At 41.7% G+C, this 16,444-nt stretch overlaps 1 protein-coding gene across 1 annotated transcript; it reads right to left on the bottom strand.

Moving 5' to 3' along the window:
* Positions 1-5,083: 5,083 nt before the first annotated feature.
* On the bottom strand, positions 5,084-12,850 carry lfng (LFNG O-fucosylpeptide 3-beta-N-acetylglucosaminyltransferase). Its single transcript, XM_058048697.1, has 8 exons — positions 12,314-12,850; positions 8,233-8,281; positions 7,937-8,039; positions 7,561-7,714; positions 7,367-7,452; positions 7,118-7,283; positions 6,934-7,019; positions 5,084-6,345 (listed from the first exon to the last, which is right to left on the bottom strand). Exons 1-8 carry the CDS (start codon positions 12,725-12,727, stop codon positions 6,279-6,281), a joined length of 1,125 nt encoding a protein of 374 aa, XP_057904680.1. The 5' UTR covers positions 12,728-12,850; the 3' UTR covers positions 5,084-6,278.
* Positions 12,851-16,444: the final 3,594 nt, after the last annotated feature.

Genomic DNA, 16,444 nt, shown 5'->3' with positions numbered 1-16,444 from the left:
ACACAAAAAGGACTAATCTGCTGTTTTATTTTCATCAAAATTTGATGGGATTATAATCTAACTTTACAGAAGATCATGGCTCCCCAGGTGTTGCTGTTCCACTGCCAATCCTGCAGGTGGCAGTAATGGACATTCTAACGTGAGTATTAATATTTCCCCACAGTGCTATCTTCTGTTTGTGGTGGGTCGTTGCCCCACTCAGCCCCAATGCAAGTGGATTGCAACAGCAAAAAGTTACTACATTGTTTACATTGTTTTTTTTGTTTTTTTTGGAGTGCCCCAAAAATGATGTGTATCAATGGTCGCTGTCTGTGAAGTGGGAGACAATAGTCAAATAAATTAGCTTGTTGACCTCTAACTGTCTTGTGTGAGAAAGCAAACAGGAGTTGTGATTGATGACAAACAAGCAAGCAAACAGCATTGAAGCCCCGGCTGCCTTGTGTGTGTCATAGTGATGCTATTCTATTGTCGTCTGCTCAAAGGGAGGCAGCTGCATCCTGGATGGCTTTTTAGAAAGGGGGGGGGTGTAGTTTGTCAGTGGTTGTGGTGGCGTCACGTTATTAACACTTCATCTAGTCCTTTATACACTTTAGCCATACCAGTCAGAGGGAGCATGCATCCAAGTGATGGATTGATGAGTTTGTGGGGGAAGCACACAAACAGGGGGAAAGCATACCGCTGCCCACTAGGATGCTTCTTGGCTTTCTAAAGCTATTTGCCCTTTACTGCCTTTTATTTCCTAACACACACTATACACCACAGCCTCAGAGTTGGCAAAATTAGGGAGCTGGGGGTAACAAAGTTATTAAATGTAATTTAGTGTAGAATTGAGGAATTTTTATTGGCTGTTTTTTGGATTTTTGTAGCTTTATAGTACAAAAATTGTTAATTTGGGGATTTAAAATAGCTGTAATGCATTTAATATTATTATCATTAGCAGCATTTTTGTATGATTTTCTTTAGAAATGTTGAGAACACTTTTGTGCAAAAGGGGGAAAATTAGCATTTTACATTTTAAACATATAAATAAAAATAATAACTTCTAATTAAAAATTGGAAGCATCTATAATGCTAATGAGTCATGAATGATGAATAATAATGAATAATTTGGCATTTTTTATGTTTTGGAGAATTCCAAATAAATATATTCCAAAACAAAAAAAGGCTCTAATTATTATCTTTGCATTTAACAATGTATAGACTGTGCATTTTATAAATAGTAATAAGAAAAAAATACTATACAGCATTCAGTGAATTAAAATTAGTCTACTAAAATATAAAAAAATAAATAATGATAACAAAGTTATGTAATGAAAATGATACATAAAGTAGAGTGTTTTTAGGGTTTTTTTGGGGGGGGGGGGGGGGGGGGTTGTAGCTTCTATAAAAAAACAACAGTGTGAAAAGTGTCCATTTTGGGAGTCCAGTATCATGAAATGTTATTATTGCTCAAGTTAGAAACAAAAGTTTCAAAATAAAAATTTTAATAGTAACGTTAAGGGGAAATTGAAGACACTCTGCAGGTCTCGTGTTGCCCACTACAAAGTTCAAGTCCCAGTGGTGACACGTGATAGCGGGATTAGGCTGGAGTCCCTTGTTGTGCGAGGACTTGAGAAGGATCAAGACCTCTCTGCCAGTTGCTGTCTCACGTCTGATCCTGCACACAATGCTGACGCTTAATTGGACGTGGCGGAGGGAAGTCATGAAGACAATGCGCCAGTGGACGCCGTCTGAGTAATCCCCTGAAATCTGAGGAATGTCCCTCACTGGCTGCCATGTACACTTCACCCGCCAGATCACACACATACACACGCCCCCCCTCTCCCGCGGACCATTATACCTGCTGTTAACTTTAGCTTTGATTCACTCGTGAACGAGACTTTACAGAGTTGTCAAACTTCACAGGTTCCTTGTGGGGGTTCAGTAGCGGGAGGTGATAGTATGCACACCTGTGTGTTTGTCTAGCAATCAATCACTTAACACACTCATGCCGCTTTATTCTCCTCTTGAACCGCTGCACACAAACATCATACCTTGTAGAAAAAGCCAGATATCTAGGAAGTGATAATTGTTTTGAATGGTATGCACATTCAGGCTTAGAGAGACTTCTGCAGTGTGAAGTGCCAACAACATTCCCGGCATGATAGTCATGAGCTTGAGAGGTTTTTATTTGGTGATTGTAATGGTAATGGTTTAATTTCATTTGAACATGCATCAGATTACAATTGAATGCATCACATAATCAGTTCACAGTTCCACGTGTCCAAAAGGAGTAGGAAGAAGCAAAGCTTATTAAATCCTACCCCTACATCTGGTACTTTTACAATCAGTAACTGTTACATTTGTTCACTTCCTGCTTTCCTAATATAGTTTAAGCTTTTTTTTTTTATTTCACCTCGTACGAGGTGATATGACCATACAATAACCATAGTAAGTGTCAATATAGTGATATGTATAGCACATCATGACTGGTTCAAGACTCTTCATCCTTGTATTTAGCAAACATCAACTGCTTGTATTGTTTCTTGAATTGGCTCATCGTTGTACATTGTTTGAGGGTCTTACTCAATCCATTCCATAGTTTGATTCCGCATACTGAAATGCTATGGCTTTTTAACATAGTCCTAGCATATAAGTGTTTCAAATGTACTTCTTCCCTGAGATCATATTTCTCCTCTCTTGTAGAGAAGTATTGGATTACATTTTTAGGTAATTGGTTATTTTTAGCCTTATGCATTATTTTAGCTGTTTGAAGATGAACTATATCAGCAAGTTTAAGTATTTTTAGAAATAAGGAGTTAGTATGTTCTCTGTAGGTGGCATTATGAATGATCCTTACTGCCCTTTTTTGCAGTACATTCAGCGAGTGAAGATTGCTTTTATAATTATTACCCCATATTTCCACACAATAAGTAAGATATCGTAGATATCGAGTGTGGAGTGATTTCTAATTGAGAACTAATTTTGCTTTGTTCAATATTGAAATATTTCTGGCCACCTTATGTTGTATATTTGTACTATGTGGTTTCCAGCTCACATTATTGTTGCAAGGTCAATAAAAACAAAGTCAAAGCGTGGGAGACAAAGATTCTCACCATAAATCACTGTGATGCTCTTTGCCTTGCAGGGATGTGGAATGGAGATAAAGCGCTTTGTGTCAGACATCCATCATCTTCTGGTGTCATGGCGATGGGTGAGTGGATGGCCTTTTTATTCAGGGACTAAATCGTCCTCGCTTGACTCCATCACTCGTGGGAACGCCAGACATGTGTACCCTCATAGATCGGAAAGCGTTAAATGTGCAAATCATCTAACCCTTCTTGTTTTTATTCTCAATAGTGGCAAAAAAAAAGCCACTACCCATTATGTCATTGTATGGTCATATCACCCTGTACTTTGGTATGAGGTAAGATATGCCTTTATTCGTCCCTCAGTGGGGAAATTTGTAATGTAGGTACATTATTTTACAAAAACGTTGCTTATAATAAGCAGATCGTGTGTCTATATTATGTTTTATATGCCTTATTTTCACTTATTTTGTGTACTATATTGGGTAATATGAGTGTAAAGGTGACTATAGGGGTATTATTTTAGGTCTGGGGGGCTCTAATAATGTTTAAATCCCTATTTAGAAGGTCATGAACAGCTTTTTTATGCAGTAACTATGGAAATATTTGATTTATGAATAAGGAATCCTACCTCCGCATTACCTTTCGGTACGTGACAAAAAAAATATATTTAAAAAAAAAACCTTAAACTGTTTTATGGAAGGCAGGAAGTGAACAAACGTAACAGTTACTGATTGTAAAAGTACCAGATGGAGGGGTAGGATGTAATAAGCTTTGCTTCTTCCTACTCCTTTTGGACATGTGGAACTGTGAACTGATTATGTGATGCATTCAATTGTAATCTGATGCATGTTCAAATTAAATAAAACCATTACCATTACCAAAATTAGCCAATATGGGACATCCCTACCAAATATATATAGAAGTGTAACATCATTTTTAAGCTATCCCCCCTTTGTACCTCCTTCTCCAGTTCATGAACTAGAAGGATATTTGTATAATACTTCCTCCGCATCCTTCCCACACAGCACGCTGTCACATCTGTGTGCCACTTTGACTTCACAGCAGGCAATTATTAAATGTAATTACTCGTCTTTGCTGCTAGACCAATGTTTGCTGTTGCAATTATGCACGTTCCCATGCTCGCCGCACGAGGAAGACCTCCCACATTTGAGACCTTGCATTGGCATTCCGCCTTGGGTTCATACAGTCAGCGGTGGTTTTATGCAACAAAGAAATGCTAAGGCACCAAACACAATCCAGGAAAACTTTCTTTAAAGGACTTAGAGTCCCATATTTCTTAGGAATAAACTTCACAGGCAGATGTCAAGCCGAAGCATCAGCTTACATCTACAGATTATTTCCTGGTCTTGTTGCTCGGCAGAATTTATAGGCCATCACGCTTACTACATTGTTTCCTTAGCTATGAATGGCGGAAAGCTCTGCCGCCCCATTCTGCAGAGAGAGAGCAGGGAGAGTCGGCGGGAACATTGAAGACATGCACGGAAATGATAAAATGTGTTTAATAAGTGCCGTAAATGAAAGTATTTTTATGAATATTTTTTATTCTGTACAAAACAATTATGTGACTATAGTAATCTAATTAATGTAATTAAACTGAAATGTACAGTTTATATAATATATATACTAATTGGCAACTCCAAATTGTCCATAGGTATGAATGTGAGTGTGAATGGTTGTTTGTCTATATGTGCCCTGTGATTGGCTGGCCACCAGTCCAGCATGTCAGCTGGGATAGGCTCCAGCACCCCTGTGACCCTCTTGAGGATAAGCGGTAGAAAATGAATGAATAATACATATGTATATATTTCATTGTACTGCCAAATTCATTTGTGGCGGTCCAAATTTATTTGTGGCGATCCACCAAAAATATTGCTGTGATTTCATAATACATTTAGATAAGATTACAAATATTTTTCTACTGTTTAGCATGTCAAATGCCATTAATTGTGAAATCGAAAGACAACACAACAATCAAGAAGTAGTTTCTCAGTGGTTATACACTTTTATTCTGAGTTTATGGGCCCCCTCGCGCGGGTCCCTGCAGAGTTAGTTAAATATCAGGATCAGCTCATAATCCCTGAGACGTCATTATTGGGAATGAACTGCTTGAACGCTCCAGATGCTGGAGAATAATTCGTAAAAAAAAAAAAACCAAACAAAAAAAAAGGCAGTATAACAAAAGAAGCACATATTACATTCAGGAACATTCTGTACACAATGGCAGCTAACAAGGTCACAGTACACAATACTGTCGTCATGCTCATGTACAGTTTTAACCCAATGTGGGTCGACTCCATGCAGAGACGCTGATGCGGTTCAGGTTTAGAGACGTCACCTCACACAAGTCAAATGAGTCTGCCTGCCTGGGAGGTGAGTCTCTTTCCAAGAGCGCACATCAGCTCATTTGAAATTCAGCTGTGCAATTTTACAATCATTCAAAATAATAATAAAAATATGTTCAAAGAAACAAAAAGAAAGCTGATTGTAACCCCAAATCAAAAACTTTCCTCCTCATCATGTCCCTCCTGATTGCAGCAAATGCAACAAAGGAGCGTCATTCTATGGAAATGCATACAAATGAACAGAAAGAGTTTCTTTGTGGGGTTGTTAGCTAAAATTTTTGTTAGTTTTGACACTAATCTGAAGCCATTCCAGGACATATTTTATGTAATTTGTGTATTTTTTTAAAAAAGTGCTTAGTCCTGATTAACTTCAGATGAGGTCGCCTTGTTGACAAATAACACTGCACAACAAAATCTTCACATGAGAGCGTTTGTCCGGAGTCATCTGCGTCGCCATCGAAATGCTCGAAAATTTCCAAAGACAAAAAAAGAAGCAAAATACGTCAAGTAAAGCTGGCAAAAAAGGGCTTGAAAAATATGAAATACATTCTATGAGAATTGCAGATTCATTTACAAGCACCACGGATTGCCTGCAAAGCTTTAAAAAAAAAAAAAAACGCATAAAGCTACTTCCTATCCAAGCTCTGGATAGGAAATGGTGGTAGTCCCATAAGTATGGGGCCGCACAGCAGCCCAATTAACATAAAGACCTCGTACCGCTCGCTGGTAAGAACCCAACGACAGCGACGCGCGGTCTTGACACAGAGAAAAAGACACTGGTCCTCGCGTGCCTTTCAGATACCGAGGCACGGTGAGGACGAGGATGAGGAAAGGAGCGGTCGCCCTAAAAGGCAACCTGGGGGGGACACCATGGGGTGTCTGGGTACAGGAGGCAGTGCACAGACTTGAACCTGTAAGAAGGAGGGAAAGGAAACGTGGTTAGATAGGTGTAGCGACGACTTCACCATTACATACAGTACATACACATTTCATGAATTTGCATAATATATTTAAATAAATACTAATAATGGTAATGGTTTTATTTCATTTGAACATGCATCAGATTAGAATTGAATGCATCACATAATTTATAAACAGTTCACAGTTCCACATGTCCAAAAGGAGTAGGAAGAAGCAAATTTATTAAATCCTACCCCTCCATATGGTACTTTTACAATCAGTAACTGTTACATTTGTTCACTTCCTGCTTTCCATGATACAGTTTAAATGTTTTTTGTTTTTTTTTGTCCCATATCGAAGTACGAGGTGGTATGACCATACAATGACATTATGTGTACCATAGTAACTGTCCATATAGTGATATATATAGCACATCATGACTGGTTCAAGACTATTATTTATAATAATAAATACATTTTTAAATACTTGAGAATTATAAAATTGAACATCCGAAATATTAAATTTTTATATTAAAATCCAGGCATATTTGGATATTTTTTTTTAAACTTCTTGTTTTTGTTTCTGTTGTGGCATCTCACCTCGATGGATCCTCCTCCATGGAAAAAGCTCCTTTCAGGTTAATGATGTTACTCTTGTTTTCAAACATCCCGTAGCTCAGAGTGATCTGGCAATGGTGAAGAAGAAGAAGAAGAAGTAGTAACGTTGAAGATCTTTGTACTAGAAGGTGAGTGACGGTCTGGATGTGATGATGCTGCTCCTTACCTGCTTGTGGATGTCAGAACGGGACACCTGTTGCAGGTTTTCCAAGTGGGAGTGGAAGAGGCTGCTTCGGATCAGTGGGACGGCCAGGACCGACTCGATGATGTAACCGATGGTGCAGTCGTCCGGAAGGCGGATCTTCTCTGCCGTGTTCATGAAGTGGCCGCCGCTGGAGAGACACAAAAGCCATAGAAGGTAAGCGGTCATGAGATACTTCCTCATGGTGGGAGTATTGGTGCTGATGTGTCTTACCTGGCCCACGGGCTCATCTTCAGTGCCAGACCACGGCTCACACAGAAGCCCGCTCCTCCCGTAGCAAACCAGAAGTTGACTGGTTTCTATTGAAAAAAAAGAACACATACTCCAGTGAGCATTTGAAAGTGCTAAAACCAATAAAAAAATTAATAATAAATAAAAAAATAATGGAAAAATAATGGTCTATGCACCATCTTGTTGTCCCCCAGCCTCTCTGTGGCCTCAATGGGTCGGTCCAGACTGGGTTTGCCGATGTACACATCCTGGGTGTGCTGGTACTGGGACAGCTGCTTCAGCAGAGCGCGCACATTCACGTAGTTGTCGTCGTCCACGTGACAGAACCACCTGAAAAAAACAATTTTGGACATTTTGTAAGGACATTTTGTCTGATTCACACAAAGAAAATGCAAACAGGTGTTTTTTGCGACATCCCGGCTTTGCAATTTTTGTCTTTGAAGGGATATTTTGCCAAAAAAGGTTAGCAAGGGCTACTCCTCATCTCGTCTTTCTGCTATTACCTTCACCGTAAGGACATATTGGATGTAACTGTCCGTACATGACACTTACTTCTTGCCAGACTCTATGAATTTGTCATACTCGACGGCCATCTTGCAGGACAGGGCCTGTCTGCTGTGAGCGGCGGAGCAATTGGTGTTGATGGCGTGACTCCCTGCGGCCACACACATAGAAGAACGGGAGTTATGACACGTGGACGCTTACATCATTGCGGCCCATGTGTATTTATAACAGCTTCTTCACAGAGACCAAATTGTTTAACGGCCTTTTAAGGCGTGATGCGCTTAAAAGTCAACACAGTGTGCCTCTGTGGGGGTGAAAAATACCCTCCTTGTTGTGACACTCACCAATTTTCCGTTTGAGCTCCTCATCCTCGCCGTCTGTGAAGATGTACGTCTGTAGACAAATAGCGAAATGATCGATTAAGCGGTGTGTTCATCATGTGGGGCCTTATACACACACTGGACACAATATTAGGTACACATGCACTCATCTGCACTCATCTAATACAAAAAAATCTGAATTTATAATGATAATTATTTATTCTGTTTTAGTAATAGTTTGCGGGGAAATAGATGTGCAGTACATCCTACCTAAGCTAGGTTTAGTTAAACAATATATAAAGTTAACAAGGAAGATAAATCTGCTAGCATTAGCAACTTATTTGTGTGGGGAAATATATACAAATTAGCTACCGAGTGATACAGCTGGTGCTAATGCTAATTATTAGTTGGATACTATTTTTTTAAGAAAATGTATCTATTTAACTAGCTAGGGATATTTATTCACTTAATTTCACTTACAAGACATGTAGCTGGGTAGCTGAATCTATCGCTAACTTATTTGCTAGCTCGCTAGCTGGTGCTAATGCTCATTCTTAGGTTGATAGGGTTTTTATATATATATATAACCAGCTAACTAAATTACTATTTAGTTTATTTAGTTAGCTAACTTAATTTTACATTTTGCTAAAAAGATACATATACTACATAGCTGGATAGCAGACTTTACCGCCATCTGTCTTACTAGCATGCTAGCTGGTGCTAATGCTAACTATTACATCGATGGCTTGATAGATGCTTTTTTTTAAAGAAAATGTGCTTATTTAACTACTATTGATAATTATTAATTTCCCTAACAAGATGCAAAGCTCTATACCCAACTTGCTAGCTTGTGTTAATGCTAATAATTCAATAGATATATGTAAGTTTTCAAGAAAATAGGTATAGTTAAATAGGTATAGTTTATTCATTTGCAGACAAGGTAGATACAATATCTAGATAGAGGAATTTCTGACCTAATAATCTGACTTATTAGTTGCCAAAGGGCGCTACTGCTGTTGATTCTATACTGTAGATAAATACATGCTTATTTTTAAATAAGTTACATAAATTAACACAGATTGTTAACAAGACAGGCAGCTAGATACTAGCTTAACTTTCTTCAGCAAGCTCAGAATTTGTCTTTAGCTCTGGCTAGTCTAGTTGATGCTAATGCTCCAAAGATAAACCCCACACATGAAGGATCCTGCTTCCTTCACTTTACGACAACTGCCCCCGATTAGCATCATTCAGCGTGTCTTTTATGCAGCCCAGTTAAACAGCCTCCCACTCCCATAAAGGCCCTTTGTGCCGCGTCTCGACTCTCTCCATGGCAACCACACAGCTGCCCCCGAAGCATCCCGGACCACAGAACAAAAGGGCGGGGGTGAGGCAGACTGTCCACCCACCCTCACGCAGACCCCATTCATGCATCCCACTCATCACCCCCACTCCCTGCTCATAATGCGTGTTAGTATGTGGCTTGAGGCGCTTCGAGCTTGTAAAAAAAATAACAACTTTTGTGCGTGCGGCGCCACACTTACGACAGGTGCTCGACCCAACAGTCTGTTTACATTTCAGGTGAGGCAGCACCTGCCGGGCGGCACGCTACCTTTGTGTGACGCCACGTGTCTCTACACGCCGCCTCCTAACGCCTTTTGGGATTCATCAGTTCTCTGAACTCTCCCTGAACGGCTTTGTGCGGTAAACTTCTCGAGTGGCGCGCCATGAGACTTTATTTGCTTAGGGGCAGTGGCGGACGTTCTACTGGCCGCTGTTTCTGCGCTGTGTGCACCAGTTAATGCCAGGTGGCGAGGCCCAGAAGCAGGGGTCGGAATCTGACTTGATTAGTAAATCAAAAACTGTGTCCACCCTGCCCCCAATCCACCCTCCCACCTTCCCCTTTCTGTGCTGAATAGAACAATGCTGTGAGTTTTCATCCCGGGGAAAATCCTCCACTGGGTAAATTCTAAATATATTTGCCTGCATTTGCATACAGCTGCAGGAGTTAACTCCATAGAGCAACCCCCCCCACCCCCCCGAAACCCCACACAACTACCGCCGCCCCTTGCCTTTGTTTCGAAACTGCAACTTTCACTGCATGCAAATAAAAGTATCTGTGAAGCAGAGATAAGGAAGGGTGGGGGGGCGGGCATGGGCTTGTCTGAGCTGAACGTGCATGGTGCCTGGTTGGCTGCCTCCAGCGCCACAGGAAGGAAGGCCACCAGCGGGCACCCTTCCCTCTATTCACCACCTCCACCCTTTAAGCCTCAAGCATTGTAGTAACTCACAAAAGTGTTTTTTTTTCTATTTAGTCAGCCATTGTTGTTTTTTTAAGTATAATGCTTTATCAGATAGGGAGCCATTTTTGGGAACACCATAGTACGATTTCCCATTGCCCAAAAAAAAAATCATAATTGACTATCCATTCATTTTCTATGCCACTTGTCCTCACTAGGGTCATGGCTATGCTGGAGCCTATCCCAGCTGACTTTGGGCAAGAGGCATATTGACTAAATATATGTAAATAAATACATTTAGAAATGTGTAACTACACAAGTAAGGAAACATTTTTAATATTCATTCATTCATTTTCTACCGCTTTTCCTCACGAGGGTCGTGGGTATGCTGGAGCCTATCCCAGCTGACTTTGGGCGAGAGGCATATTGACTAAATATATGTAAATAAATACATTATGTGTAACTACACAACAAGTAAGGAAAAAAAATTAATATTATAATTATTAATTTGATATATTTGAATAAAAATGTAAATGAAAATTTTAAAAGGTTCTTTACATGTATGTTAAATCAAAATACAAATATATATATATATTTCAGCATTAAAAAGTAGGTTTGTTTCTCGGTGATGAGAGCAGACCTGTAATATAATCAATATGTATAAACAAAAGCCCATTTGGGCTTATTGCCTGTAATGTTGCCCTGTCCAAAAAGTGCCTCAAAAGATCATCTACATCCATGTAAAGGGTCAAGACATCAGACTCGGATGGCAAAATCAGATGCAAAACGTTGCCACACATGATTGGAGCAGATGTTCATCAGCTGAGCGTGAGAATTAATGAAGCAAGCTATGGGCTGCCATATGTACACGGTGGGAACCAGGAGCATCATATGGCCGTCGTCCTTTGTGTCTCCTGACCACCTGGCGCTGCCCCCGGACTACTCGCCCCCCCCCCCCCCCTCCACAGGAAACTCCCTCTTTCATTGTGGCCTGCCCGATGGCGCTGTCTTTTCCCTTATTGTCGCCGCTAGCCACTCACCAGCTGCCTTCCTTGTCACTACTGTAGTTAGAGGTTGACTTACAGTCATGACCAGCAATTAGCCTGCCCCGTTACAGCACATATGCACAGACGCTGAAATGCAGTCCCGAAAGACAAGAAACTATCTTCTGGAACCAGAGCCCAGACCTGAATCCAAGAGAAAACCTGCCGGGTGGCCAGACGGGGGCGCTGTGCACAAGAGATGCTCTTGCAATCTTTACACATTTATCGTGCCTCGGAATTTTGCATCACTAGTTTATATTTTTTCTTCTATTTCAACACTTTTGCATGCAGTGACAGCCCCCGTCTCCAGGATGAAAAGCACATTGACTGAGGGTCTTTGTCCAGCCACTTGGCCTATAGTTGCACCCCTTTTTGTCCCATCCCCTTCCCGAAAGAAGCCCCCCATCACCTCCGTATGCTTGACCCAGACTCGGCTCTAGTGTTCCCATGGAGAAAAAGGGGATCCGGGGTGCTGGGAAAGCTTTTCTTCACTCCCCCCACCCCAAAAACTACTGCCTTTGTTCCTCCTCCATGGGTTGGAAAGGAAGAAAGAAAGGGGGGACAGGAGTTGTGCTGCTGGCTTGCAGAAGCGTCCATTGCACTGGGGGGGCTTGTAAAAAAGACATCCCCCCCAAAAAAGAGGAGGCATAATAGAGTGGACTGCAGAGAGGGAGCCCCCCCTTGGGTGAAAGTGCTTCTCAGTCACATCACTCAGAGGAGAATGCAAAGTGACAGCGCGCAAAGGGGGGGCATCAACACCCAACAGCAAGCATTCATCCGAAGATGTCTGAGAAATGCTACACTAACGTTACTGCGCAAGCGTACCTGTTGCATGCTTCTGGAGATCCAGGTGTCCAGAAGAAGGTTCAGTCTGGCCTGGTGGAACTTCTTGGTGGTCTTCACCGCGATGAACAGGTCACTTGGGCTGATGTCCTCAGCCGGGGGAGGTGAAGCCGCATCCCCGCCGGCTGAGCCGGGGGAACCGGCTGCAGGCTTCTCCGCCTCCCTGCGACCCCGGTTCAGCTTGCTGAAGTACGCCGAGAATCCCTTCTGCTCAGCCCGTCCGGGGGTGGGGCTCCCTTCGCCCTCTTCTTCGGTCCCAGAGAGGGAGCGCGTTTTCTCCGCGGTGCTTTCCACAGAAGTCCCGTGATGCCGCACGGCGACCAGCAGCATCAGCAAACAGAGCCCCGCAGTGGTGGTCACGCAGATGGCTGTCTTCTTCCCGTTGTTTTTAAACATGATTCAACTGTTATTTATAACAAAAAAAATATTAACGTATTTGCAACTTAAAGTCCATACGGTAACTTTTTTGTGCTCTTGACTAACAGAATAAGCTACCCCAACTGTTTCTGCACATTGCCAACCAGCGAATGGCTGCTACGTCACAAAAGAGAATATATAAGCTTTGACGCTGGCCACGCCCTATAGGCTGGGTTTCTTAAAGGCCACGCCCCCACCAGAGGTGGCGGCATGCAGGATGCCATTAACACTAGCTGGAGAATGCTTCATTTTACAACTGAAAGATAAGATAAAATGTTTTATTGACATTGGAGTCAAACACCTAAGCGTCTCAGAGAACCAAACAAGATAATAGGATGAAAATGATAGAAACAATTAATTATTAATACCTTCAAACGTTACTTAAAAGTTTTTTTTTCTACTAAATTCACAAAAGTTTTTTGGGAATGTGTTTTACGTTGTTCCTTAGTCTTGGTGATTCATTTATCTTTTATAATGCTAATGCACGTAATGATTCCCCAAAATTAATTAATTAATTTTGGATTTACCCAGCCAGAACCCAGACCTAAATCCAATAAAAAACCTGTGGGATGGCCTGAAGGGAGGCTGTTCCAAACTAGGCTAAGGGGAACAATTAAATAGAAAGAAACATTAGCAAACAAACCAAGATAGCACTCTAAGAGTTAGTGTGTGTCATTATGTTTTTAGTGATTATTATACGTATTTTGCAAAATTTGTTTTCCACCAGTAGGCCACACAGTCAGGAGATCAGGAAGACGGGTTCGATTTTCTGCTTAGGCACCATCGTATGGAGTTTGCATGTTTTTCCCCGTGTGTGGGTTTTCTCCAGGTACCCCAGTTTCCTCCAAAAACATGCTAGGTTAATTAGCGACTCCAAATTGTCCATAGGTATGAATGTGAGTGTGAATGGTTGTTTGTCTATATGTGCCCTGTGATTGGCCGGAGACCAGTCCAGGGTGTACCCCGCCTCTCGCCCAAAGACAGCTGGGATAGGCTCCAGCATACCTGTGAGGATAAGCGGCATGGAAAATAGATGGATGTTTTCCGCCAAATTCAATGAAAGCGGTTGGAGGGATCTTGATCACATAACCCAATTTTCATGTCAGACTTTAGGCAATTGCAGGGATTAAAGTGTTCAATTTTGTGCTGGACCAGAATAGGATTGCTGAGCCTTCATTAGCAATAATCTAAAGTACCCATAAGTACCCACATTATTGATGGTGGCAGTTTGACACTGGAACGGATGAATTACATTCCTATTATAGGCTGTAGTGATGAGTATATTTCCTAAAGGTGATGTTCTGTATGCGTGCTTTTGTACAGTATACTGAAAACTGGTGTAGCAATGCAAGATGTTTGCATGCAATAGTTGACATGAGAAATTTTTGTATTCTAGGACCAGTTGAGCTGCGTCCGGCCTGCTGGAATTGGCCTCCATTGTTCCTCGATGACCTTGAGCAGTTGGCCATTCCTGAATACTTGTTGTGATTCAAATGGTGGCTTTCATCAGCGAACGCCGTCTGGTGCCGGGATGTTGTCCCAAGACGAGGATCGGCCCATTTGGAGCGGCGGGCAGCTGCTGCTCGGACACCTCGGTAACACGCAGCCTCTGAACAAAAATGAGCACTACCGGCATGATCTCACAACACTTCGTAAGACGCATTTGGATCTTTTTCCATTGCAGGTGTTGTTGGCTAGTGGAGCACATGGGATATAAGTTAGAAGTGGTCTTTGTCGCTCCTGACAAGTTCTATTGTCCTCATTAGAGCATGGAAAGGCGTCCAAAAGGGAGCATAAGAAACCAAGCAGAGGGGGTCGTCCCAACGGCCTTCATTCTTTTCCCGACTAAAAGCCTCTTTGTAAGGAGCTCGCAGGCCTTTAGTCCCACCTCTTTTAGGCTCCCTTTTGGACCCAGTCACTTGTTAAAGCGAGAAGTAGTCAGCGCTTCCTTCGCCATGATGGAGAAACAAAACCGCAACTTGTCTCCCACGTCCACACACTTCCTCCCACAAGTAGTTGAGGCCCTGCCAGATCATATCAGCATGCTCAGTGGGATCTTTAAATGGAAGAGTTCTTGTTTCCACAAAGCTGATTACATCTGATGCACTTTAACAAGCTAAATAATCACAGCAGTACACCTGCACACTTAAATAATGATAATATTCATATAAAGGTTCCCTATTATGTAATACCCAGGCCAGTGTGTACCCAGTTTCTTGCCCGAAGTCAACTGGGATAGGCTCCAGCATACGCCATACAAGTGGCGTAGAGGATGGATGGATGGTCACTATGCAATGTATTCCTAGGATCATCTCCTTCACTTGGTTTTTCATGACGTTAAAAAGGAAAAACCTCCTCAAGGGCACGATACAGTGCCCAATACAGTACAGTGTCAATTATTATTATAATATATATATAATAATTATTCTCTAAAAACAGATGATCTGTCTCCCTACTTGTTCATATGACCCCCCCAGGTACAAGCCAATGGAGACTCCCTCGGGGGTTCTCAGGATTAGCAACCTCTGGGCTTTGTGGGAGTACAAATATTCATATATTACCACGAGAAATGTTTGATGGAAATGTTCCCTCTGATGTTAGGACCCCCCGCCCCTCCCTCAGCTCCTGTGTCCTAATATTCTCCTGTGATGCCACTCTATCCCACAGAGATCAATGACAGATGGCGCCAGGATTTCAAGGTCAATCATCTGCCATATATACGACATCTGTTGCTATTTAGCCTGTTAGCGCGCTACAGCGAACCAGCGAAAAGGAAAATGTTGCACTAAGGCTTCACATACATGTCTGTCAGATTTGCTGTTTTTACGACTTGAGCTCTTGTTTTTTCGGGGGGGTATACGTCCAAAGCGTGTTGTTAAGAGAGCGCGTGCACAGCAGGGGAGCGGCATGATATACAGCGACATGAGAGGCCAGACAAATTAGGGGAGCCATGGCAATGAAAAGCAGATGTGCCTGCAGGGCACTTCAATTACTTTATTGCCCTCTGACAACTCTGAGACGTTCATGTCAATGCTGCCTTCATGGGCGACGGCACGCTGCTAATCTGTTACACACACAGGACTTATCTACTGTAAATGACCACATTTTTACATACTGATTGTGTTAGTTTGCAGCAGTGTAGAACCAGACGCATTAGTTGTCATGCAAATTCAATCAGGTAAGTTTAGGTTGCTTTATTATACCCTTATGATGATTTCTGCAGGTAAAATGTTAATGCATTCATGACATGGACACTTCAATGGACATAACAATTAGATAATCCAAAAAGTAATTAAAACTGCTACCATGCTCATCAAGATGCTGAAATCCCTGATAAATACAAGTAAAATTCCCTCTCAAAACCCATATTTATTTAATAATTTAAAAGCTAATATTGTAAAAAAAAAAATAATGAAATTAATATATATAATATTCATTAATTCATTCATTTTGTATCGCTTTTTCCTCACGAGGGTCGCGGGGTGCTGGAGCCTATCCCAGCTGTCTTTGGGCGAGAGGCGGGGTACACCCTGGACTGGTCGCCAGGCAATCACAGGGCACATATAGACTAATATATATAATATATGATATATATTATATAAAATAAAAAAAATTCCATCCATTCATTTTCTATGCCGCTTATCCTCATTTGGGTTGCAGGGGGTGCTGGAGCCTATCCCAGCTGACTTCGGGTGA

This window comes from Doryrhamphus excisus, chromosome 15 (genome assembly GCF_030265055.1).
Source record: "Doryrhamphus excisus isolate RoL2022-K1 chromosome 15, RoL_Dexc_1.0, whole genome shotgun sequence".
Classification (NCBI taxonomy): Eukaryota; Metazoa; Chordata; class Actinopteri; order Syngnathiformes; family Syngnathidae; genus Doryrhamphus; species Doryrhamphus excisus.
The sequence above is the reverse complement of the archived record's forward strand: the minus strand, read 5'-3'. Positions and strand labels throughout refer to the sequence as shown.